Source organism: Arachis stenosperma, chromosome 3 (genome assembly GCF_014773155.1).
Source record: "Arachis stenosperma cultivar V10309 chromosome 3, arast.V10309.gnm1.PFL2, whole genome shotgun sequence".
Lineage (NCBI taxonomy): Eukaryota > Viridiplantae > Streptophyta > Magnoliopsida > Fabales > Fabaceae > Arachis > Arachis stenosperma.
The window spans coordinates 34,653,358-34,681,224 of NC_080379.1; the positions used below are offsets into that span (position 1 = coordinate 34,653,358).

Below are 27,867 nucleotides of genomic sequence, written 5' to 3' on the forward strand. Positions count from 1 at the left end.
CTACTCCCGACTTCTATGGGAGAAGCATCTCTATCCCTGCCATTGGAGCAACAACTTTGAGCTTAAGCCTCAATTAGTTCTCTAATGTAACAGAATTGCAAGTTCCATGGACTTCCATTGGAAGATCCTCATCAGTTCTTAGCTGAATTCTTGCAAATCTGTGACACTGTCAAGACTAATGGGGTTGACCCTGAGGTCTACAGACTTATGCTATTCCCTTTTGCTATAAGAGACAGAGCTAGGACATGGTTGGACTCACAACCTAAAGAAAGCCTGGACTCATGGGAAAAAGCTAGTCAATGCCTTCTGGCAAAGTTCTTTCCACCTCAAAAATTGAGTAAGCTTAGAGTGGAAGTCCAAACCTTCAGACAGAAGGATGGAGAATCCCTCTATGAAGCTTGGGAAAGATACAAACAATTGATCAGAAAATGTCCCTCTGACATGCTTTCTGAATGGAGCATCATAGGTATTTTCTATGATGGTCTCTCTGAACTATCCAAGATGTCTTTGGATAGCTCTGCTGGAGAATCTCTTCATCTGAAGAAGACGCCTGCAGAAGCTCAAGAGCTAATTGAAATGGTTGCAAATAACCAATTCATGTACACTTCTGAAAGGAATCCTGTGAACAATGGGACAAGTCAAAAGAAAGGCGTTCTTGAGATTGATACTCTGAATGCCATTCTGGCTCAGAATAAGATATTGACTCAACAAGTCAATTTGATTTCTCAAAGTCTGTCTGGAATGCAAAATGCACCAAGCAGTACTAAGGATGCTTCATCTGAAGAAGAAGCTTATGATCCTGAGAACCCTTCAATGGAAGAGGTGAATTACCTAGGAGAACCCTATGGAAACACCTATAATTCTTCATGGAGAAATCACTCAAATTTCTCATGGAAAGATCAACAGAGACCTCATCAAGGTTTCAATAACAATAATGGTGGAAGAAACAGGTTTAGCAATGGCAAGCCTTTTCCATCATCTTCTCAGCAACAGACAGAGAGTTCTAAGCAGAACACCTCTGACTTAGCAACCATGGTCTCTGATCTAATCAAAACCACTCAAAGTTTCATGACTGAAACAAGGTCCTCCATTAGCAATTTGGAGGCACAAGTGGGACAGCTGAGCAAGAAAGTTACTGAACTCCCTCCAAGTACTCTTCCAAGCAATACAGAAGAAAATCCAAAAGGAGAGTGCAAGGCCATCAACATGGCCAAATTTGGAGAGGAAGGAGAGGAAGTGAACGCCACTGAGGAAGACCTCAATGGGCGTGCACTGACCTCCACTGAGTTCCCCAATGAGGAACCATGGGAATCTGAGGCTCAAAATGAGACCATAGAGATTCCATTGGACTTACTTCTGCCCTTCATGAGCTCTGATGAGTATTCTTCCTCTGAAGAGGATGAGTATGTCACTGAAGAGCAAGTTGCTAAATACCTTGGAGCAATCATGAAGCTAAATGACAAGTTATTTGGAAATGAGACTTGGGAGGATGAACCCCCTTTGCTCACCAAAGAACTGGATGACTTGTCTAGGCAGGAATTACCTCAAAAGAGACAAAGATCCTGGGAAGTTTTCAATACCTTGTACCATAGGCACCATGACCTTCAAGAAGGCTCTGTGTGACTTAGGGTCAAGTGTAAACCTCATGCCTCTCTCTGTAATGAAGAAGCTAGGGATTTTTGAGGTGCAAGCTGCAAGAATCTCACTAGAGATGGCAGACAACTCAAGAAAACAAGCTTATGGACTTGTAGAGGATGTTCTAGTAAGAGTTGAAGACCATTACATCCCTACTGATTTCATAGTCCTAGAGACTGGGAAGTGCATGGATGAAACCATCATCCTTGGCAGACCCTTCCTAGCCACAGCTAAGGCTGTGATTGATGTTGATGGAGGTGAACTGATCATTCAAGTGAATAAAGAATCCTTTGTGTTTAAGGCTCAAGGATATCCCTCTGTCACCATGGAGAGGAAGCATGAAGAGCTTCTCTCAATTCAGAGTCAAACAGAGCCCCCACAGTCTAACTCTAAGTTTGGTGTTGGGAGGCCACAACCAAACTCTAAGTTTGGTGTTGAACCCCCACATTCAAACTCTAAGTTTGGTGTTGGGAGGTTCCAACATTGCTCTGAGCATCTGTGAGGCTCCATGAGAGCCCTCTGTCAAGCTACTGACATTAAAGAAGCGCTTGTTGGGAGGCAACCCAATGTTATATTTTATCTATTTTCTTTTGTTATTTTATGTTTTTTGTAGGTTGATGATCATGAGAAGTCACAAAATCAATTGAAAAAGCAAAAACTGAATGAAAAACAGGAAGAAAAACAGCACACCCTGGAGGAAGAACCTACTGGCGTTTAAACGCCAGTAAGGTTAGCAGTTGGGCGTTTAACGCCCAGTCTGGCACCATTTTGGGCGTTTAACGCCAGAAAGGGGCACCAGACTGGCGTTAAACGCCAGGGAAGGGCAAGAACCTGGCGTTAAACGCCAGAAATGGGCACCAGCCCGGCGTTTAACGCCAGAATTGGCTCAAAACGTGATTTTGCATGCCAATTGGTGCAGGGATGGCTTTTCCTTGACACCTCAGGATCTGTGGACCCCACAGGATCCCCACCTACCCCACCACCCTCTCTTTTCTTCTTCACCCATTCACCAATCACCTCAAACCACTTTCCCTCCCAAACCCACCCATAATGGCCGAACCCTACCCCTCCCTTCACCCCTATATAAACCCATCTTCACTCCTTCATTTTCTCACACCCTAAACACTACTTCTTCCCCTTTTTGGCCGAACCACAAAGCCATCTCCCTCTCCTCCATTTCTTCTTCTTCTACGCTCTTCTTTCTTCTTTTGCTCGAGGACGAGCAAACCTTTTAAGTTTGGTGTGGTAAAAGCATTGATTTTTGTTTTTCCATAACCATTTATGGCATCCAAGGCCGGAGAAACCTCTAGAAAGAGGAAAGGGAAGGCAAAAGCTTTCACCTCCGAGTCATGGGAGATGGAGAGATTCATCTCAAGGGTGCATCAAGACCACTTCTATGAAGTTGTGGCCATGAAGAAGGGTCAACTTTGATCAAAGGTTGGACCAAGTCCTCATAAACATTTGTGAAGAGGGCGCTCAATGGAAGAGAAACTCAAGAGGGAAGCCGGTTCAACTGAGAAGGCATGACCTCAAGCTCATCACTAAGAAAAGGATGGAGCAAACAAGAGACCCCACTCATCATGAAATCCTTGAGATACCTCAAGGGATGCACTTTCCTCCACAAGACTATTGGGAGCAACTGAACACCTCCCTAGGAGAATTGAGTTACAACATGGGACAACTAAGGGTGGAGCACCAAGAACATTCCATCCTCCTCCATGAAATTAGAGAAGATCAAAGAAATCATGAGAGAGGAGCAACAAAGACAAGGAAGGGACATTGAGGAGCTCAAGCACTCCATAGGATCTTTAAGAGGAAGAACAAGCCGCCATCATTAAGGTGGACCCGTTCTTTAATTTCCTTGTTCTTTATTTTTCTGTTTTTCGAAATTTTCATGCTTATGTTTGTCTATGTTTGTGTCTTATGATCATTAGTGTCTTAGTGTCTATGCCTTAAAGCTATGAATGTCCTATGAATCCATCACCTTTCTTAAATGAAAACTGTTTTTAATCACAAAAGAACAAGAAGTACAGGATTTCGAATTCATCTTTAAAACTAGCTTAATTAGTTTGATGTGGTGGCAATATTTTTGTTTTCTGAATGTATGCTTGAACAGTGCATATGTCTTTTGAATTTGTTGTTCATGAATGTTAAAATTGTTGGCTCTTGAAAGAATGATGAAAAATGAGACATGTTACTGAGGATCTGAAAAATCATAAAAATGATTCTTGAAGCAAGAAAAAGCAGTGAATACAAAAAAAAAAAAGAGAAGGAGAAAAACGAAAAAAAAGGAAGAAAAAGAAAAAAAAAGAAAGAAAAAGAAAGAAATAAAGTTGTGATCCAAGGCAAAAAGAGTGTGCTTAAGAACCCTGGACACCTCTAATTGGGGACTCTAGCAAAGCTGAGTCACAATCTGAAAAGGTTCACCCAATTATGTGTCTGTGGCATGTATGTATCCGGTGGTAATACTGGAAGACAGAGTGCTTTGGGCCACGGCCAAGACTCAATAAGTAGCTGTGTTCAAGAATCATCATACTTAACTAGGAGAATCAATAACACTATCTGGATTCTGAGTTCCTAAAGAAGCCAATCATTCTGAATTTCAAAGGATAAAGTGAGATGCCAAAACTGTTTGGAGGCAAAAAGCTACTAGTCCCGCTCATCTAATTTGGAGCTAAGTTTCATTGATAATTTGGAGTCTATAGTATATTCTCTTCTTTTTATCTTATTTGATTTTCAGTTGCTTGAGGACAAGCAACAATTTAAGTTTGGTGTTGTGATGAGCGGATAATTTATACGCTTTTTGGCATTGTTTTTAGTATGTTTTTAGTATGATTTAGTTAGTTCTTAGTATATTTTTATTAGTTTTTAGTTAAAATTCACTTTTCTGGACTTTACTATGAGTTTGTGTGTTTTTCTGTGATTTCAGGTATTTTCTGGCTGAAATTGAGGGACCTGAGCAAAAATCTGATTCAGAGACTGAAAAGGACTGCAGATGCTGTTGGATTTTGACCTCCCTGCACTCGAAGTGGATTTTCTAGAGCTGCCGAAGCCCAATTGGCGCGCTCTCAACGGCGTTGGAAAGTAGACATCCTGGGCTTTCCAGCAATATATGATAGTCCATACTTTGCCCAAGATTTGATGGCCCAAACTGGCGTTCAAAGTCACCCTCAGAATTCCCAGCGTTAAACGCCGGAACTGGCACCAAAATGGGAGTTAAACGCCCAAACTGGCACAAAAGCTAGCGTTTAACTCCAATAGGAGTCTCTACACGAAAAATGCTTCATTGCTCAGCCCAAGCACACACCAAGTGGGCCCGGAAGTGGATTTTTATGTCATTTACTCATCTCTGTACACCCTAGGCTACTAGTTCTCTATATATAGGACCTTTTACTATTGTATTTTCATCTTCGGACATCTAGTTCTTAGATCATCTGGGAGGCTGGCCTCACGGCCATGCCTAGACCTTGTTCTTATGTATTTTCAACGGTGGAGTTTCTACACACCATAGATTAAGGTGTGGAGCTCTGCTGTACCTCGAGTATTAATGCAATTACTATTGTTCTTCTATTCAATTCCGCTTGTTCTTTGTCCAAGATATCACTTGTTCTTCAACTTGATGAAAGTGATGATCCGTGACACTCATCATCATTCTCACTCATGAACAAAGTGACTGACAACCACTCTTGTTCTACAAGCATACGAGGCTCTAGTGAATATCTCTTGGATTCTTTAACCGGAATCTTCGTGGTATAGGCGAGAACTGATGGCGGCATTCAAGAGAATCCGGAAGGTCTAACCTTGTCTGTGGTATTCTGAGTAGGATTCAATGATTGAATGACTGTGACGTGCTTCAAACTCCTAGCAGGCGGGGCGTTAGTGACAGACGCAAAAGAATCACTGGATTCTATTCCGGCCTGACCGAGAACTGACAGATGATTAGCCATATGTTGTGACAGAGCATAGGAACGTTTTCACTGAGAGGATGGGAGGTAGCCACTGACAACGGTGAAACCCTTGCATAAGCTTGCCATGGAAAGGAGTAAGAAGGATTGGATGAAGACAGTAGGAAAGCAGAGAGACGGAAGGGAAGGCATCTTCATACGCTTATCTGAAGCTCTCACCAATGATATACATAAGTATCTCTATCTTTATCTTTATGTTTTATTCATCATCTATACCCATTTGAATCTGCCTGACTGAGATCTACAAGGTGACCATAGCTTGCTTCATACCAACAATCTCCGTGGGATCGACCCTTACTCACGTAAGGTATTACTTGGACGACCCAGTGTACTTGCTGGTTAGTTGTGCAAAGTTGTGTAGTGATCACAATTTCGCACACCAGAGGTAGTCAATGAGTTAGCTCCAAGACTTCCAAATCCATGCTTGAAAGAAGTAGAGATGGTGCAACAGACCAAAGAAATCAAGGAGGAACTAGATCCAAAACTTCCAGATGAGAAATTCAACATCTCAGATAAGGAACCACCAAGGCAGGGAGTATCTTTTGAAAAAGAAAAGAAGAAGAGGCCAAGAGGGTGGAGAAACAAGAAGATCCCTACTGAAGGCTTTTCACCAGGGGATAAAGTAGTGTTAAACACCCAACCAATGAAGGTGTCCCCACAATCATCCGAATACTACACTGTAAACCGGGTCCTTTCACTTGAACACCTAGAGATCATCAAAAAGGAGACCGGAAGGAAGTTCACAGTAAGAGGAGAAAAGCTGAGGCACTATGATCTTCAACCCCCATGATCTAAGTGGATTGATGTCAAGCTAATGACAATAAAGAAGCGCTTGTTGGGAGGCAACCCAACCTGAGGTAGTTCATTTTTTCATAGCTATTTCAATAAAAGGGTTAATTAGACTTATCTATATTGCAAGGAGCTAAGTTTGGTGTTGCACACCAAAATAAATTAAGAGAGAATGAAAGATTCTAAGTTTGGTGTTTCACCAAATTCTCATTTAAAAGCACATTCTCACCTTCTGCATACATGGATGCTAGCTCCGAGTAATCAGATAAACTAATTAACCAATTGTTTACTTTTTAGTTTTTCTAGTTTTTATTGTCTTTAACAAAGATAGGAGGATTTCACATATAGTTATTTTGATGCATGAGGAAGGTGGCAAGGAACTAAGTTTGGTGTTCACACACCAAAGTAAGTTCAAAAGCCTACAAGAAAATTCTGCACACTAACAAGTTACCTAAGGGCTTGAGAAACAAGCAACTTCCATGAACTTTATAGGAATTCAATCACTCTCTTGGAAGGGTTACATACCATCAGCTGAGAGTAAGAAGAAGAAGCCACCAAGAGGTTGTATTGTCACTTAATTTTATCAGCATTTAACTGTTCTAATTTGGAAGTTTGAGTGTTACCATTGCAACAGTAACTGTTAGTTCAGTCATTTTGCATCTTGAGTGTTCTAGTTGAAATAAGTATGCTAGTTTAAGTATGTGCTTGTGTGTTTATTTTCACTTAACAAAAAGCATGCTTTGTCCCCTGCATTTTCAATTCAATAAAAGAAATGTTTGAATGTGAAGTGAGATAGTCCTCTGTTAGACAGAAGTACAATAAAAGTAAGTGGTGGTATGTATGTGCGATTGTATGATAGCTCACTTTTAGTGAATAAGAGAACTAGGATGTCTCCTTCTAAGTAGAAAGTGGCCTACTGTCTATGAATCTCAATCAAATAAAAGTCCTTGGTTGGAAAGAAAAACAAAAAGAAAGAAAAAAAAAAGGAGAAAAAGAAATAGCCAAAGAGTGGCAGTAGAACAAAAGAAAACAAAAAGAAATAAAGCTGGACACCAATAGCTTGAACCTTAAAATATATGCCTGTGGTGTCTTTGTACTAGGATCTGCTTGGATTAGTAAGCTCTTCGGAGTGCATCAACACTTGGTGACTTGGATTAACTAATCCGGGATCATCAGCTGAAAGTCCACCATCAAGAGCAACCTAACTACAAGGCATTTAGTAACCCAAAGAGGTGATGGGCATCAATGTTTTAAGAAGGAATGTGAGCCAAGTGTCTGTGGTGAATAATGTGTCAAGTTTAAAGAAAATAAAAAGAACTTGCTACACATGACACTCAAATAAAGCTTTTGAACAAAGTAATAGCCAAGGATAAAGGAATAATGAAAGGTCATAGCAGTATGGTACTTGAAGCTTGAAGGAGACTTTCTAGGCCTAAGAATCAATAAGAAGTGAGTGTTTGCATATCCATACAAAATCCCATGAACTACCAATAATGCTCTGCTAGCATGAACATCTTCTTCCATTTCATTCTTTCTTTTTAATAATCATTTCTTGCTTGGGGACAAGCAAGCTTTAAGTTTGGTGTTGTGATGACAAGTCATCTTAGCCTAGTTTCACTAGTCTTTTTCTTTTGTTTTCACTTGAATTATGCACTTTCTTGAGCTCTAAGCAAGCCAATTTGGGTAGATTTTCATGCTTCCTTTGATTGAATCGACCAAAGATGAATTAATGCAATTTCATGAGGTTTTATGCTATATTTGTTACATATTGTGAAAGAATGAATATCTCATAATTTTGAGCATAGCTTTGATGTGTTTGGTTGATTAATGATAGGTGAAGAAAGCTTAGAGAAAGGTTGAAGCAAGAAGGAATGGCTAGGAGGAAGAGAGGACAAAAAGTTTGAGCAAAAGTTTGCCTCAAACTTCAGCTCAAACTTTTGGAATAAGTGAAAATGAACCAGGAAGCAAAAAGCTGGACCAAAAGTTAGCCTCAAACTTTTGCACAAACTTTTGGGTGAAAAGTTTGCCCCAACGTTAGCCCCTAACTTTTGGGCTAACGTTGGCACATGAAAATACTCCCTGGGGCACCAAAAGTTTGCACCAACATTAGCCTCTAACTTTTAGGCTAACGTTGGCGCATGAGAATTTCTCCCTGGGCACCAAAAGTTTGCGCCAACGTTAGCCTCTAACTTTTAGGCTAACGTTGGCGCATGAAAAACATATAGGGAGGAGCAAAAGTTTGCGCCAACGTTAGCCTCTAACTTTTGGGCTAACGTTGGCGCCATGAGTGCAATTGAAGAGGCCAACGTTGGAGCAAAAGTTAGACCCCTAACTTTTGCACCAACGTTGGTATCAGCAAAATGGGGAAGCTGATATGAAAAGTTGGAGTAAAAGTTAGCCTCAAACTTTTACTCAAACTTTTACTCAAACTTTTGCAAAACTCCAACCCGGTTCAATTGGTTCACTTTGATTCCTCTCCAAACTCCAAGAGCAATCAACCAAGGCCTCTCTCAACCCAAGTCCACCAAGAGCAAAGGCCCAACTCAAGGCTTGAAGATCATTTGAAGAAAGTGTATAAATAGGATAGAATTCAAGTTATTCGGGGGATTTTTTTCTTTCGAGCTTTCTCTTTGAGTTTTCAGAATAGTTTTAGGAAAGCTTTTGGGTATAGAGTGATTTTGAGTTTCTTAGTCTCGGGGAAGGAGAATTCACTTCTCTTCCTCTTAGTTTATTTGCTTTCAATTTCAATTACAATTGTCTTGGATCTTGGGTTGGAGAATTGAAGAAATTCTGTTTCAATCTCATCCTTGGATCTCCCTGTTTCAGTTCACTGCATAACTGAATTTCCATTTCTGATTAATTGCTTCCTCTTCTACTTTCTTTGAAACTTACAATTCTTCATTTTCTTTGCAATTGTTCTTGTTGGATCTAGGAAGGCATTGAGATCTAGACTTGGTTATCTAGTCTCTTGGGTCCTGAGATCTAAATTTCCATATTACATTCTCTGTTTGATGCTCTTCATGATCATTTACATTTTTGTTTTAGATCCGGTTAACTCCAAGTCATCTTCTATTTTCTCTGTTTGTTGCAATTTACTTTTCCTTGTTTAATTTCTGCAAATCCAACTCCCAATTCCCTTTACAATTCAAGCCATTTACATTTCTTGCAATTTAAGATTCTGCAATTTACATTTCTTGTGTTCTAAGTTTCTGCCATTTAATTTCTTGTTCTTTAAGATTCAGCACTTTAATTTCTTGCCCTCTTTAATTTCATGCAATTTACACATTCCCTTTACTTTCAATGCAATTTAATTTCTGCAAATCACAAATCACTCAACCAAATCTTGATTCGCTTGACTAAATCAACCACTAAACCAAAATTGCTCAATCCTTCAATCCCTGTGGGATCGACCTCACTCCCGTGAGTTATTATTACTTGATGCGACCCGGTGCACTTGCCGGTGAGTTTTGTGTCGGATCGTTTTCCGCACATCAATCATGCGAGATTTAATTCATGGCGAACTATATGTGACTAGACCCTAATTCCTTAGACCTTTCTAGTCTCCTCTAAAATTCATCAACCACCAATTCCTTGGTCAATTAATTCCAATTAGAGGGTGAAGTTTAATTCTAGTTATTATGCCACAAAAATCCTAATTACCCAAATATAAGAGGATTATATGTCATGTATCCCGTTAAATTCAGATAATTAGAAATTTAGGAGAATATGTTTTCAAGTTGTTGTTCAAGTAAAGAGCTTTTCCAAGTTATACAAGAACTCAATTAGAAAGATGGTCATACTTCCATTCCACCCAATTTCATAAAATAAAGAGCAAAAATAATTCTTGAATTATAAATCAAAACATAAATTAAAAGACAAGAATAATAGAATCAATTCATACAAATAGACAGAGCTCCTAACCTTAACAGTGGAGGTTTAGTTGCTCATGGCTCAGAGAAAAAACTAGGATTCAGGTAAACTGTAATTTACAGAATGAAAATGGAATTCTCTGAAGAAAAGTTTCTTTTCTCATTTATATCTAATCCTGATTAATTTAAAATCTAATTTCTAAAATTAAAATAATATCTTTTCCTATTTTAAAACAAAATTTAAATTTAAATCAGAATTAATTAAATAATTTGCGCTGTGGGGACCACTTGGGGGACGTTAGGCGCGCCTTACTTGGTGCTAAATGGCGCCGTACTTGGGCCAATGAGTAAGGCTTGCGCCTTACTTGAGTGATGAGGTAAGGATGGCGCCTTACTTAGGCCCTCTCGAGAGGAGAGGCAGTTTCTGCGCCTAACTTAGAATACCATGCGCCTAACTTGTTCCTTGGCCTTCAAACCTTGCGTGTTGTTGTTGTGTCTTGCGCCTAACTTGAGATTTCTCAAGTTAGGCGCAGCCTTGGCAGAGTTGATGGAAAAGAAGTATGGACTATTATATATCATTGGAAAGCTCTGTAAGTTAGCTTTCCAACACCACTAAAATCACATCCATTGGACCTCTGTAACTCGAGTTATTCAGGTTTGAGTGCAGAGAGGTCAGGGTTTACAACATCATTTGCCTTCTTCTCTTTTTCTGCGGAAACTCCGTCAAATCCAGCCAAATGCTACCTAAAATAAACAGAATCATACAAGAGTCAAAGAAGTATCCATAGTGGCTAAAATATAATTAATTCTTGATTAAACTCAACAAGTTAAATGCAAATTCATTAGGAAAGGATAGGAAAGATGCTCGCGCATCACACGCACACCCCTGTGCGGACGCACACGACCTGTTTCATAATTTAAAATTTGTTTTCAACTATTTCACCTTCCCAACAAGGTTGTAAGCTTTTATAACACCATTTTAAGGCTTTTGGGGCTTATTTTGGGTAATAAATATGGGGATGATCCTAGGAGAGTTTGAGTTGGAATTATTTAAAAGGGTTAGAGGATGAAGGCTTTGGTTTCTGGTGTACTGAGGATGGGTTTGGTAGAGTGTGAAGGGAGAAAGGTGTATGAATCCGAGATTCTGACGAACTAGTGAGTTCGAAATAGAAAGTCATGGATGGATGACGGTTGTAATGAGTTGGAAAGTTTGGAAATGAATGATTACGATTGATAGAATGAGAATGAGTGGAAGTGTGCTATGAGAAGTGGCCTCTGAGTTTGATTATGTAATTATGATAAGTGTTGTTATCCGTCGTGGGGGCTGTGGCAGTATCCCGCCTACCCTCGGATGTGAGGCTTGATGAAGAGCTTCTCACTCATTCTTAGTTGCTCCAGAGGAAGGTGGTAGGGCACGCTCCTTCGGAATATTCCCCTCTGAAAAGAGAAGGTGGTAGGGCACTCTCCCTCGAAATTTTCCTCCTGAGCATGGGTTTCTCTCTGATTGCAAGGTGGTAGGGCACTAACCCACGGAATCATGCAACAACAAGAGGAAGGTGGTCGGGCACGCTCCCTCGGAATATTCCCCTCTGAAAGGAGAAGGTGGTAGGGCACTCTCCCTCGGAATTTTCCTCCTTATGCGCAATAGAGAGACTAATCCAGAAGTTGTCGGCCGAATTTGCTGTCGGGTTTGGCACAATAACCGACATGTGATATCAGAGCCAATAGGACAGACATTCATCATATGCATCTTATATATGTTTACTTGCTTTGACTACTTGAGTTTGTCTACCTGTATAATATGCCTACTTGCTTCTTTAATTACTTGGTGCATACTTGAAAATTGTCTGTGTTTTCCTTGCTTGTATTATTTGTATTTGTTTGGTTTTGAGGAGGTTAGGTAGGTGATGGCGATGGGTTCGCATGGAGGATAGGTTGGTGAAGGCTGTAGGACAGCGGTGTATGGTTAGAGTAGAAAATCCTTTAAGAATATATTACCCTTTTGATACACTAAGGTTTCAAGTTTGGTTAAGGTTTTACATATTATGCTTTATTGTTTAGACTGCTTTAAGCTTGAACTCTTGCGATGGATATGGAGTCTAGGATTGCCTTTGACGTCCCGGGGTCTTATATCCTATATCACTGGGCACTGTTACCATACTGAGAATCTCCGGTTCTCATACCATATTTCTGTTGTGTTTTTCATATGCAGGTCGCGACCTACTTCGGTGAGTTGTCTGATTGGTGACAGAAGCAGAGGATCCGGGCACTTCTTTTGAGTCTTTTGATTTATTTTGAACATGTCTCTCACTTTCGCATTTTATTTTGCCTAGAGGCTTGTATTTGAGAGAACAAAACATGTATAAGCTGTTTTAAATGTTTGGTTTCATATATGATTTGTATATGACTGGCCGGCTTAAACTTCGCAAGCTGTGGCTAGATTCTTATGATATTATCTTACTATATTTTATTATATCACATCTGTTTCCGACCTTTAAGTTAGTAGCTTCGTTAGCACATTTTGCACTTTTCAATTCCTTTTTCGAGCTATATCCTTTATCGGCCTTCTAGATTATACTATTCTTTCTATATATATATATATATATATATTATATGTATAAGTTTAGAACTGTCGTAACCTTTGATTAACCTTTGCTTTACAACGCGAGGTAAGGTTTAGGCTAATTGGGGTGTTACATCGTTTGTGTCATTATCGTGGCAGGCTGGATACTCCTGACCCTATGCATGTCCACGAGCACGGCCGGTCAAATAGTGCGAACTATGGGTGACGATCATGATTGATCTAATCCAGTTGATCTCTCCATGATCAATGTGACAATCCATAACGGCTTTTGTTGATTGGTAATCATCGGTCACGTGAGGTTTGAGCATATGAATTTGTTACTTAAATAATATTGCTACAATGGATAAACAAAGGAAACGTAAGAATCAAGGTCCATACACATAAGTATCAGGTACACTTACACTATTGCTTCAGACATACATATAAATTAAGCATCAGTGGCACATAAATCAAGTATAATTGAGTACCACATACAGATAACTTAAGCATCAGAAAAAATAGTATAAACTAAGCATTAATAGTAACACCATCGATAGTATTCATGGATAGAAGACAGTAGAATATGGTGTGGAGTCATAGCTAGCAGAGGCAAATTTGTTTGAATCACTGTCATACATGTTCTACTCGTCATCCTTGTCATCGTCCTTAGGGTTTAATAGGTAGTCTTCATTGCCAATAAATTTGTCTTCATCATTTTCTATTAGTTCTACTTGGTTCGCCTTTGCCCACTGCATGCAGGCTTCCCTGATGGCTAATCTACTTATACGCATAACTATTTTATTGGTGAAATCTGATCTAACTATGATTAAATAAATAACTGATTGAAAATGAGAAAGAAGGGTTGAAAAATTAAGCAATCATAATTTGAAATTTTAACGATGATATTTGGACTCAGAGAATTTTTTCGAGTGGAAAAACATAATTTTCTACATAAAAGCACACACTAAAAATTTGACTAGTAGTACTAGATTAGATCTGTCTGGTACTTCGATTGAGAAAATTAATTATGAGTGAAAAAAATTAAGAAATAATAATTCATGATTTGGAAATATAAAAATGTTCAAAACGTAAATTAAAATGCGAATCTTAAAGGTTTTGGCTCAAGGTTGGACCAAACAGGCCATATAAGTGAACCGGGTCCAAGCCCAATATATATAAGCCCTTAACTAAGGCTATTCAGCAACTAAAGTCCCATTCATTTATGTTTCATGCTGAATTGAGAGGAAAGGGAAGATGAGAGTGAAACCCTAACCCTCCAAGCATTCAAACCATCATAACTTTCTCTCCAAAGTTCCAATTGCCGCACCATTTGTGGCCACACGTCACCCATCTCATCCTCTAAGATTCTATCTAAATAGATTGGTAAGAATTTTGAATTTTCTTACCCCATTTTTGTAGTACATTCTAAATTTTAATTTAATCTTTGGGTATTGAAAAATCTTATGATTTTGATACTTTAGGAGTACTCTAAAATGAGTTCTAGCTGAGTTTCATCATATATTTTAATGGGTAAAAGGTAAGAACCACTTTTCTTGTGTTTTTGATTTTTTATGAAACCCTAGTATTGTGTATATTATGTGAAAATAGTGTAGAGTGGTGTTAGAGGCATTAGATTGATCATTGGTAAGACTTGCAGTTGAGGCTTGGCGGAGATTCACAAGTACAAGGCTAAATTTTTACTTCCAAGAAGTACAATTAAGTTTTATTTAAATACCATATATTGTAATATGAAAGCCTAGACTAGATGCTCCTAGGAATAAACTTGAATTGTGTGTTTGGTTGGGATTGATGTGTGTAGTTGATGTGTTGTTAAAATTATTGATTTGGATGGTGAATTGGCATATTTATGAGTTATTGTATTAAATTGATAAATGTTGGGCCAGAGGCCGTGAATTTGGGCCGAAAGCCAAAAAAGGTAAGAATGGTAAGTTGGTGAATGTATTTTATGATGATGCATGAGTTTGAACGGAAAATTTGGTATTGAGTGTGTAAGAATTGATAATGATTGTTAGAGTAGTGGAATTAAGAAATTGAGATGTAAACTAGATAAATTTTGAATTAAAATGTGTGAATGGAGTAGGTTTGAGTTTGGTTGATTGTGAATGTATGTGAATTGAAGTGGCTGGAGTTATTTTGTTGAGTTAAAACTATTTTCCCTTGTGAACTTTTGAAAATGTTGGTAAATTCTATTTTTGGTTAAAACTGATTTTTGACCAACTTCTGTAGGTTGTAACTCGGTCTTCGGAGTTGAAAATTTTATGAAACTAGATTTTTATGAAAATTTATTTATCGATCTTTCCAATGGTTCAAGAATGTTGAAAATGAATTTTGTGGAAAAAGATATAAATGTTTGAAATTTGGGCTGAAAAACTGGTTTCTGCAGTATATCAGTAATTTTCAAGTTCTAATATGCCATGCGTACGCGAACATGGGTTGCGTATGCGACTTTGTCACACTGATGCTCATACATATGCGATGCATGTCATGCGTATGCAAGCATGCCCCATTGCCCAAATTTCTCGCGTATGCGAGGGTGGTTTGCATACGCGACTATGCCCCTTTTTGCACTCAAGTGTTGCATGACCATCCAGTTTTACAAAACTTGAATTTTTGAGTTTTTAACCATTCTTTTAACCTTCTAAACTTCTATAAACCCTGATAAGAGTATAGAACCAGTGTAATTAAGAATAGAGGAGTTAGAGACGAGACATAAAGAGTTGAGTTAGCGGATTGAGGAAAAATAAACAAGATGTGAAGCGATGCATGATGAGGATGAATGTGATGATGAGTGATAATTAATTATGATGATGAAGGATGATGGTGAATGAGTTTAATTACTATTGAATATAAATTGAAATGAGATTGAAGGAAAGCATGTTAATGAGATTGATAATGAGATTGATAATGAAATTAATAATGGGATTGATATTGAAACTGATTTTGATTGAGATATACCTGCTTGGATAGATACAGTGGCGTTGTTCTACTTACTCTAGGTTATGGTTTGAGTCTCCCAGGATAGATGTAATAGTTCGCCCCCACTTGCTCTTGGTTGAGAATGATATATGATTTAAAACTTTATCCGAGTCACGAATTTTTCTGGATAGATACAGTGGGTCAACTCCACTTGCTCTAGGTTGAGATTTGAGATTCTATTGACCCTTCGTCGCAAGTTGTGACTGAACACTTTAAATTTTTGGATTCTCCCAATGAGATGAAAATAGATTGATGAATGATTATGAATATATGCATAGACTCTTGGGGATGTGAACTTAGGGACTGTCCTGGGTTCGCTATTGGACATGTCGGGTTTGGCATGATAATCGATAGATGAGACTCATCAACCATATGTATGCATATGTTTGATTAACTTGGGTTTGCTTAATTGTAACTAGTTTGCCTAATTGTATATGTTACATTATTATATGCTAATAATTACTTTATTGAATCTACTTGTGTATTACTTGATTACATCGCTTATGTTTGCTCACCTGAGAGGTCCTTCATGCTGGTGTTGATTGACGCTGAGGCTGGTTCTGGTTTTATTCTATTTAGAGAGTTGTGAAAAGACGGAAAATGTTGAATTAGATTTAGAATCCCCTTATTATAGTTGCCAAATTATGGATTAGAGAGAACTTAGGATGGATATGATGATTTATGGAGTATAGGATTGCTTAGTAAAGTCCTGTTGTCTTATGCAGTATCTATTTGGCATTTTTACCGTACTTAGAACCCATAAATCGGGGGGTTCTCATTCCGTATATATCTCTTAATTTTTAGATGCAGATTCTGGTGCTTAGCATAGCTGTGATTCATCTGGGAGATGATTGAAGTTTACCGGACTCCTGTTTTATATTTTGTTTAGGATCTCTCCTTTTTTATTTTGAAAAACTTATATATATGTAATTTCATTTTGAAAACTCATCTATAAAGGTCTTGATGTATATTTTCGGAGAGTTAGGAAATACTGTTGTCAACTGATTTTCATTACTGTAATCCTAGCCAACCTAAACTTCGCAGATTGCGATTAGTGGCTATTATATTCATGCTTACACACACACACACACACACACACACACACACACACACACACACACACACACACACACACACACACACACACACACACACACACACACACACACACACACACACACACACACACACACACACACACACACATTATTTTTTTTCATCGATACGTGTGTGTTTTCGATCGTAATTTTATTTTACTCCTTTTAAGGCTTCTCGTTTAATAATTTCTTTTAATTATATATATATATATATATATATATATATATCCACCTTGAGTCGTACCACCTTATTTTCATTGTCTTATGACTCGAGCATAAGAATCTGAATATTAGAGTGTTACATTATGGTATCAGAGTAGTTCATCTTTGTGAGTCTGAGGGATGGACTGCTTATGGTTCAATGCATACTCTGAATTGTGCCTATGCTATTTAGGATATCTAATTGATATGTTTAGCATGAAGTTCATGAGTATACTTTTGGGATAGTAAGACTGATCACCTTGATATCACTTGTTTTGTATGGATAGGACCCGAATGGCAACTCATAGACAGGGTCAAGGACGGAGAGAAAATGAGGATCCCACTTCTTCTGGCAGTCAAGCCGAATTCTTGGCGGTTATGACCCAACTCGTTAACACGATGCAAGCGAGCACGGGGGCTACAAACCAAGCTATGGAAAGAATGAACGAGAATGGTAATAGGCTCAGAGGAAACTTGGCTATAGGAGGTCCGATGACCTTGGCAACCTTTCTGAAAGTCAATCCCCCTATCTTTAGAGGATCAACTAATCCGACAAAAGCCGACAACTGGTTTAGAGCGATAGAAAGAGCACTGCAAGCGCAGCATATACTTGAGGATCAATTGGTGGAACTTGCCGCTTATCTGCTAGCTAGAGAAGCACAACACAGGTGACAAGAAACTTACCATTTTTTGCAGCAAGGAAATGGGAATAAGGCGATCACCTAGGAGGTTTTTAGAGAAGAATTCTATAAGAAGTACTTCCCGAATTCTATGAGATAAGCTAAGGAATTGGAGCTACTTCAATTGATTTGACTTTGATGCTCAACTTCCCTTCCATCCTTTGTCCTTCCTCCCTTTCCTGCTATCCTCTGTTGCCACGTCCTCCACCACCATCGACCTCTAGAACCCTCGCATATTCTCCAGTTCCTCCAGATCTACACCGGGACCCAAATTCATTTGATCTGATATGTTCGATCCTTTTATGTTTCTCCAGAACTACCTCCAATCTGCAATACTATCACCATTCACTTGTTGATTTTCATGTTATACTCTCTCTCTCTCTCTCTCTCTCTCTCTCTCTCTCTCTCTCTCTCTCTCTCTCTCTATATATATATATATATATATATATATATATATATATACAAGATTCCCGCCAACATTACCAATGTCGACATGGCTGACGCTCTCTCGACTCTTCCCTATGTAACAATTCTACTCTTTTCTTCATACTCCATTCTTTCATTTTCCTTAGATCATCTCAATTTTGTGTCATTGCAAAATTTTATTATTATTCTGTTCAATTTTATTTTTTTTATTCCGAAATACCCTTTTGTAAATATGTAAAGAAGGAACAATCAACCAAAATTTTATTTGATTGTTTTTTGTTAAATGAATTTCTTTTTTCCGATTTGGTTCAAGTTGAAGGATTGTATGAGTTTTTGAATCCAATTGAAGCTAAAAAAGGAGCTGAAACACCGAATTATGCGTGGTGCGACTTCTAAAATCGCAACTCGAAAGAAACCTGTTCAAGAAGAACCACAAAGCTCAAAGGTGGTATCTTCGCAAAGACCTCAGTGTGGGACTAGAAGAGTAGAAAATGGTGACAGAGTGATTGCGTCTGAGCAAGAGAATAAAGATGCCAATGTTTTAGTCATTCCTACTTTGAGGAAAAGGACTTTTGCAGTTTCTTTGAGTAAAAAGAAGGAAATTGAGGCAGTTGAAGATGATAAAAATAAAAACAAAGACAATGAAAAGATCATTGATTTGACCAAGACTACTGCTATTGTTTGCCCTGTTTGACGGTATGAATTGCTTATTGATGACCTTAAGTATGAGAATTGGAGTCGGCAGGGGACTGGCAACGATGGTCCGAGGTTTGGCAATGGCAACATGTCTGGGGGTAGACCTTTTTCAAAGACTTTTATTAAAATGACGCAATTTTAGATTTTTATACCAGAGACTCTTTTGTTTTTTTCGCACATGTGGACACTTAACTGTTATGTATGCGAATTTATGTACCTACTCAGTACTTTTTGTTAGTCAATTATGTTAAAAAATCAACTAAAAACTGTTATATCTACCCAAAAAAAAGTTAAAAATTAATTTAGATATTAATTTTTTTAAATATAAAAATATTCACTTTTAAAATTTTTAAAAATGAATTTGGGTAATTATTTTTATTTTATTTTAAAAGAAGCCTATGGAAGTATGGATATTTTGCTCAAAAAATTAGCTCACGCGAACAGCAGCATAAGCTGTAAACCTTTTTGAAGAGTTGCTTGTGATACCAAACCAAGCCTTAAGTCACGTTCATTTCAAAGTTCAAACTAAGTAGAAGGATACCTGCTATGGCTTCTAATCTTCTAACTATCGCTGCCGCAACGGCAAGGTCCGCTGCCACGACGACGTCGTTTCAGGAAAAACATCACCGTTCGGTCTTCGAGCTCTCACCTAGCGTCTTCGACTCTTGCTACTTTCTACCTTCTACTCACTCTTCGATTTACGAGCCCAACGACAATGATCGTCGCAACGCAGGCCTTGAAACGCCCTCAAACAACGTCGTCGCCGATGGTCTCCATGACACCGTCGTTTCAGCGCCTAGGTGGACGTGCAATACCTGTAAGGCCCAATTCGATTCCCTCCAAGACCAGCGTTCGCATTTCAAATCTGATATTCATCGATTCAATGTGAGATTCAATAATTTCTTTAGAATTTTCAGTTTCAAAATTCACTCACAATTTTATCTTCGCACTAAATATGGGTCAAATTTACCATACGCATGTTGTTTGTTGCTATAACGAAAAAAGTGATGTTCAAACATTTTTTGATTGGGGTACCTGAAATTGCAATTGTGTTATATTCTTGTTGTACTGTTCGGAATTTGTTCTCTTGTCAGTGAAAGAACTAAACTATTTAATAATTAAATATGAGGTCCTGGAAATGCAATTGTATTTATGCATGTAGCGTTTTTTCTTTTTTCTGGTGTAATGGAAATTTAATATGTTCTTTTGTAAGTTCACCATTCTAAGGTGAAGGATGTTTTATTTATTTATTCTTATGGATAGCCAAGTGAATGTTTGATGACAGGTGAAGCTGACAGTTGCGGGAAAGAATATTGTTAAGGAAGAGGATTTTGAGGTGTTGACATCTGAATTTGTCAAAGACTATGATGTTTCAAGCATATCAGGATCAGAGAGTGACAGCGACAGTGAAAATGAGTCTCAAAATCGCAATGAAGTGCGTGACAAATCAAGAGAAATTCTTAAACAAAAGCTATTTGTTGGTCTTCAATCAGGTCAAAGTGTTTCTCTCTGGAAGTGCTTGATTATGAATATGAGTGATGAGAATGGAAGTGCAGAGAACGAAGTGTGTGAGAGGTTGAAATCTCTGACTCTTGAGCCCAGGGATAATAGTCATTTGCGAATCGTACTGCTTGCATCTGGTGGACACTTTGCTGGTTGTGTCTTTGATGGTGATGCAGTTGTGGCTCACAAGACCTTTCACAGGTTAGGAAACAATTAATTCGGCTAAAATTTGAAGTAATAGTTTTTGCTTGACATGTTTGGCGGAGAGAATCTATTGCAACAGACATGCACAATGCACATGCCATTCTAACTGTTCCCATAAGCAATGTTGTACTTGGTTTTTATTTTTCCTGGATGTTGTGAATGAGTTATGCTTGAGTTAACTATCAGAAACCTAATGCTTCTTGCTGACCTGTGATGTTGGAAGCCAATATTGTTAAGCTTGCATTACCTTTCGTTTGTAGCACCCTCATTTATCACTCTTGGGAGACTTGATGCAATCTTAATTCCTTACCAAACACTGGTGTTCATTCTGTGTTTTCAACTTCTGATGCATCAGTTATCAAATTGGAGTTTTCCAGATTTAATGCTCAATTATTGATTTATGATGTTGGCTTCTTGAAATTAGAATCTTTTAGAAGGGTTTAGATGCATCATCCATTCTGTATTTCCTTCTTGAGAACAAGGAAAATGTTTAAAGCTTTCCTTTAGGCATTGCGTTTCTCCAGTGCAATGCATGGGAATGAATTCTTGTTTGGCTTAATTAGATGGAGGGTAACCGAAGATTTAGAGTTAAATTGAGTCCAAGAGAAAACTATTGGCAAACATTTAAAAAGATTTAGATTTTAATAGTTTGACTTTGACATGATTTTCTATGGGCTCTTCAGAGTCATTTGATCTGTGTTCAATTCTTCCTAGTGGGACAGGGTGTAGTTGTCATTGTTATTTTAGTTGTTATTCATGTTTTAGCTTTTCTGTTAACCATTAGATAAGTTATTATTGAATAGGTACAGTAATTTATGTAAAAATGAAAATAAGTATTTTCAACCTCACCAATTCTTTCTAATATCACTAGTTCTTTTCATTGAATGAGAATTTTTGAATTATTTATTTTTTTGTTATTAATTTCTCATCATTCTTATGCAGATATGTTGTGAGGGCCAAGGCTGGAAAGAAACAATCATCAAAAGATGCTTCTGGAAGGGCTGCACATTCTGCTGGTGCTTCACTTCGTCGTCATAATGAACTTGCATTAAAAAAGGTATTATTGCATTCCTCACTTTATGCTATTAGGTGTTGTTTTGCAGTTTAATGTGGTTATTCTGAAATAGAACGAGAAAAATTGAATTTAATTAAGTCAATTTATACGACTTTGGAACAATTAGAAAATTACAAAAATGAAACTATTCGTTTTGAACAACAAAGAACGATTAATCAAGTCCGACAACGGGTTTTCCAACAAGCCTTACAAGGAGCTCTGGGAACGCTGAATAGTTGCTTGAACAACAAGTTACATTTACGTACCATCAGTGCTAATATTGGCATGTTTGGGGAAATGAAAGATATAAAATAACGCATTAGTCCTTCTTCTTTAGTAAATTTAGAATACATGCATCATTTTTCTCTTCTAGAATTAAATTAAGAAATACTCATGGTAACCATTCGTGCAGATGAAATTAGTAAAATTATCCGCGAACGTATTGAACAATATAATACCGAGGTAAAGATTATAAATACTGGTACTGTACTTCAAGTAGGTGACGGTATTGCTCGTATTTATGGTCTTGATGAAGTAATGGCGGGGGAGTTGGTGGAATTTGAGGAGGGTACCATAGGGATTGCTTTAAATTTGGAATCAAATAATGTTGGTGTTGTATTAATGGGTGATGGTTTGATGATACAAGAGGGAAGCTCGGTAAAAGCAACAGGAAGAATTGCTCAGATACCAGTAAGTGAGGCTTATTTGGGTCGTGTTATAAATGCCTTGGCTAAACCAATTGACGGTCAAGGAGAAACTTCATCTTCCGAATCTCGATTAATCGAATCTCCAGCTCCCGGAATTATTTCGAGACGTTCCATATATGAGCCTCTTCAAACAGGACTTATTGCTAATGATTCAATGATCCCTATAGGGCATGGTTAGTGAGAATTAATTATTGGGAACAGACAAACAGGTAAGACAGCTGTAGCTACAGATACGATTCTCAATCAATAAGGACAAAATGTAATATATGTTTATGTAGCTATTTGGTCAAAAAGCATCCTCTGTGGCTCAAGTGGTGACCATTTTACAAGAAAGGGGAGCAACGGAATACACTCTTATAATAGCTGAGAGTAGATCTATTTATAGTTTATCAATTTTGAGGTTGTTGTCTGATGATTGCTGTAACCAGTGACTTAATGCTGTTTAATTCATTTTGGGATATGGGAAGCTTGTGTTAATGGACCTCTAATGATTTCAAATTAGTTCAGTGAAGTATTCGTAAAATTTACTGGATTGATTTCATTTTAATTGAATGGGTAAAGAGTGCAAGTGTTGTCTGGCATTTTCGTATATTGAAAGATTATATATCACGTAATAAAGTTTAAGAGCACGAAGAAGATTTTAACATTGTTATGATTCAAGGTTATTTGGCAGAACTATTGGAGTAACTAGACAACAGACAGAAAGATAATATATTACTTGTGTGTAGATTGTTGTGTTACAATAGAAAAGACGAATAGAGAGTAGAGTAATAAATATAAGGCATCTATCAACTATTCTCCATTAATGCATCATCTAAACTAATAGCCACTATCTAACAACAATATCTCTTCTCATAACAAACATAAAGTATATGTATAGAATGGGTACAGACTAGGTTCTTGTAATTGTAGAATGTAGAATTAAGAATTCTGAATGTCATGTTTGATTCTGTGTAGATTTATAAATTGTTATATAATGAAGTAATGTACTCAACAAATTGTTATTCCAAATATGATACTGATAATTGGCCCTAGCAGTTGTGTTTGTATGTGAAAAATGGGATTTGATTTGACTTTTAAATTAAAGCTTGTTTTGGATTGTTAAAAAATAGGAAATGAATTAGGTTTTAAAATTTCTTGGGTTTTAGTGTTTCAAAAGTCTGGTCAAATATGATGCCATTTCTCCCAATTTAACTTCAAATAGATGGACTATTTCATCCTTACTTTTGGTTTCTATCTCTCATAGAGCTCATGCCTAACAGACTGGATTGCGGGCTATTTGAGGGTAAAACGTATTTTAAAGTGATAAAATAAATAAATTAATTTCACCTTAAATGCATATTCCAAATATAAGAATTGATTCTAAAATCAATTCAACTGAAAATTTGTATGAAGAATCCTAACGTAAGATGATAAGATTTTATTTCTAACTGTTCTGTTCAAACCAAATAAAATCATTTCCAGTTTTTAGTGATTCCATTTATGGGTCATGAATTTAACAAATTAACTCTTATTCTTCTTCCTCCAATTTGACTTTGCAATCATTCCTGTTAAAACTAAATGCAGAAAAATGCATGCTTATTTCTTATCTCATTCATGCCATACTGATATTTATTCTGGATGGGCATTCCAATATTTTAGGAAGTTCAAGAACTGCTTACTTCTTGGCGACCTTATTTTGATGCTTCCAAATGCATTTTTATAAATGCACCTTCAAGTAGTCGTCAATTGTTCTATAATGGAGAAAAATCACTCTTTTCCAATCCGCATTGTGCTATCAGAAATATTCCTTTCACTGTTCGGAGGCCTACTTTTAGGGAAGCAAAACGTGTATATAGCCAGTTGACTCAAGTATCCTTTGAAACGGATGAGAAGGAAACATTACAAAGCAACCAAGAGGGCTTAATATCAATTCCAACTGCTGTAAGAAATACAGACCTACTCTCCAGCAAAGGCGACATGATTGAGTTGGATAACAAAGATAAGGCTAAAGCTAGTTCAAGCAAAAAGGATGCACAACCTGTTTTGAGTGATGAAGAGAGTGAGAATGAGCTACCTGGCATATCAACTCCATTACATCAAGCAGCAAAATCTGGAGATGCTCACAATGTCATGGAACTCCTGGAACAGGGCTTGGATCCTTGCATTAAAGATGAAAGGGGGCGGACTCCATATATGTTGGCTAATGAGAAGGAAGTCAGAAATATTTTTAGAAGGTTCATGGCATCAAACCCTGACAAATGGGATTGGCATGCTGCAAAAGTTCCTAGTGCATTGACCAAAGAAATGGAAGAATCACAAGCTGCTAAACAGGTGATTCTGATGCTTCTAGAAAGGGTTTTAAATTTTTTTACCCCCTAAATTCAAAGGTGATTAACATGTTGTGTTTCCCATTTTGTTCTCTTTTAGTCTTTACTTTTGGTGGCTTGCTGATAAAGATTACTTGTAGTAAAATAGAGACAGAATAAGTGTATGCAATTTTGTGTGTGTGCGCTTTGTTTTTTTTTTTTTTTTTTTCTTTTTGGGGGGTATGGCAATAAATATGTGCAATTATCTGGACATAGGTTTGATTTCAGATCACATCAGCGAGAAGAATTTGATGCCTTTGTACTGTGCCCAACTTGATGCCAACAATGGCTTGTTTAGATGGTTGGAAAGATTATGATACTTGTTTAGATGGGAGAGTAGGGCTGCTTTAGTGCCTTGTTTCCGATTGCTTGTTGGTAATTCTCATCATCAGTGTGAATGATACAATTGTAATACTATTTATATTGTGTGTGTGGTTTCTTACATATATACAATGTTAATATGCTTCATGATCCAGATTTGATGCTTAAAATCTTAATGACTTACATGCTTAAAACCCCCCAACATAACCTACGGTTTTTTGTAACCTGGCCTTTTATTGGCTAGATACCTTTCTTATTGAAACATTTTATCTGTAAAGGAGGTACCTTTGGTTGACTACTTCTGGTGTGCAGTGTGCAATGTTCTTTACTTTATCTAAAATTTTGGTTTTGATTATCATCTAGCAATAACCACCATGCCAGATTAATACTGTTGTCCCTTTGTGCTTCAACAGGCAGAAAAAGAAGCCAAGAGAAAAGCCAGAGCAAAAGAGTTAAAGAAACTAAAGAAAGCCAAAGAAAAGAGGGCACAGGTAAATCTCAACTTGTTTTGGTTACCAAACAATTCAAATGTTATGGGTCTGATTCTATTTTACAATGGTTAAGAAAATTAAAACCATTGATTTTATTTTTTTATTTATATTTATATTTTTTATTTTTTTGGTATAATCTTAAATCTAAATAACTTCAGTTTTGCTAGGATCTACCTGGATTGTCTTGAAATTGTTGACTGGAATATGGAAATAATACCTGTTTCTTTCTACCTCTGCCTTGAATCGTTAACAGTTACACAATAAGTTTGTAATTAAGTCTTGAGCAAGTTTGCAGGAACAAATGAGCTTTCATGATAATTGTGAAAGGAAATATACTAATATATTGCTTACAGTTACAAGTTGTTTTCTGTTTGTCTTGTTGCTGATGGCCCATTCAGGCCAATACCTCAGCCAGCTACAGAGTTTCAACAGAAATTTTGTTGAGAAGATTTTGATTTTTCAATTAATCTGCGATCCTAACTCCCATAACTAGCAATCTAGCATACGGCATATATACTGTTTTACTCAATTAATCTTCATTCTTCTTTTGTCGAAAAACATTGTCTTGACAAATTTTTAACAACTTATTCAGGCAGAAGCTGTGTTGCTTAAGAATGACTCGAAGGCTGCGGAGAAGCAAATGACTGCCCCAGCTTCTTCTAAGGGACAATCACAATCCAAAAGTGGTGTGAAATTATCTAAAGAGGTTAGAACGTGTTATTTGTTTATTTATTTTTAAAGCTGAAGATCTAGTCCAAGTTTATTAGCAATGTGGCTAACCATGCTACATGTTTCTGCGATAAAATGACAGTTCCATCTGAGTATTTTATTAATTATTTCGCTATAAAATGCTGATCATGAATAAACAGACATTTACTTTTTTTTATTATTTCAATTCTCTTTCTATTTTAAAAGGAGGAAATAAGAAGAGCGCAGGCTGAAGAAAGGGAAAAGAGAGCAGCTGCCGCAGAGAGAAGAATAGCTGCCCTCAAAATTCAAGAGAACTGTTCAACCTCCACACATGCCATTTCAGAACCTAAAGGAGGATTAGCTGGTGAAATTTACTGTTCCTGTTGTAATTCATCACTTGCTGGTAAAGTTCCCTTCCACCGCTATAATTATAATTACTGCAGCACATCATGCATGCACGTACACAGGGAGTTCCTAGAAGATGGATGACCGTGTTTTGATATTATTTTATAATTTTATGTGCAAATTTAGATTATATCCATTTTTTTCTTGAATAATGGGAAGAGAAGAAATTATTTACCTATAAATTTTCCCATAGATTATGGGCATTTGTGAGGTGTTGCTGCTTACAAACATCGATTTATGATTAGTTTTCTTATGTTATGACGCTACTTTTGGTAGCTATATAAAATTTTACGCAAAATTGCACTACATTAGTTATTAAATTTAAATGAGATTTTATACTTTGAAATCAACCACATCATAGCTAATGAATAGAACAAGCAGGAGAAACACGAGGATCCTGAAGGTTCCAAGTGAGTTAAAAGGGAGGTTGAATCAAGAATCTATCTTTGAAAACAAGTTATGCTGAATTGTGGTTTCAGGAGATTATTTTTGGTTTTGTCTTGTAAGTGCATAACTAATGTGATCTGTGTCCAGTCTACAACAATGCTGAAATTTTCACTATGATCAATTTGATTACAAATACCAATACAAAAAGACTCACACTCTTGTACCTTCACCTAAGCTATCTCAAGCTTAGTCACTCACCTAGGTGCTAACTCAACCTAGTTAAGGGGAACCAAGTACACTCCAAACCAGCACACTCTTCGAAAGACAAAGCGCTCAACAACTCAGAAATTTTGGCTTTTGTATGCACTATTCTCTTTTGCCCATTTTATTTCCCTAAGAAAGCTTAGTTCTAGAATAAAGAGAAGTATGAACACACACACTAAAAACAGGAAAGAAGACAAGGTGTTTCATATCAGATATAATTCAAATGGTTGCCTCCTACTTTGAAACAAATTTCTTTTATAGAGCTTGATGTCATTTCTTCTATTTGGAGAAGTTTCTTTTTTCATCGACTACCCATTACACTCTTTCAAAGCTCTTAATCGCTGGCTATCAATGAGAAAACTTTCCTTTGTTCTCTAAAATTTCGAACGGCAGCTCTCCAATCAATTTGAAAGCTAATTTCCAATATGTTAATATTGAAGAGAGGAAAACTTTCCTTCTTGAGTTGAATGTGCAGCAGCTATCCAATCTTTTATTCTTGGAATGAATATATTGCTGCCTTGATGTGTAACATCTTTTCTAATGTTGGCTTGAGATCCTCTTAATGGTATTTTCAT

General features: G+C 37.3%; 1 protein-coding gene and 1 non-coding gene across 2 annotated transcripts; one reads left to right on the forward strand and one right to left on the reverse strand.

Annotated features, from left to right (window-relative positions):
• Positions 1 to 339: 339 nt before the first annotated feature.
• LOC130971283 (small nucleolar RNA R71) lies at positions 340 to 447 on the reverse strand. Its single transcript, XR_009082510.1, has one exon. It is a non-coding gene; the product is annotated as a small nucleolar RNA R71 (small nucleolar RNA).
• Positions 448 to 19,363: 18,916 nt separating this feature from the next.
• Positions 19,364 to 26,987, forward strand: LOC130969104 (uncharacterized). Its single transcript, XM_057894690.1, has 7 exons — positions 19,364 to 19,803; positions 20,204 to 20,622; positions 21,568 to 21,682; positions 24,028 to 24,699; positions 25,469 to 25,546; positions 26,139 to 26,252; positions 26,462 to 26,987. The coding sequence occupies exons 1-7, from the start codon at positions 19,465 to 19,467 to the stop codon at positions 26,723 to 26,725; spliced, it is 2,001 nt and encodes a 666-aa protein (XP_057750673.1). The 5' UTR covers positions 19,364 to 19,464; the 3' UTR covers positions 26,726 to 26,987.
• Positions 26,988 to 27,867: the final 880 nt, after the last annotated feature.

Coding starts and splice junctions, on each gene's coding strand:
- LOC130969104 (XM_057894690.1), top strand. CDS start 19,465: ATGGCTTCTAATCTTCTAACTATCGCTGCCGCAACGGCAAGGTCCGCT. Junction 24,700..25,468: donor AATCACAAGCTGCTAAACAG/GTGATTCTGATG, acceptor GTGCTTCAACAG/GCAGAAAAAGAAGCCAAGAG. Junction 26,253..26,461: donor GTGTGAAATTATCTAAAGAG/GTTAGAACGTGT, acceptor CTATTTTAAAAG/GAGGAAATAAGAAGAGCGCA.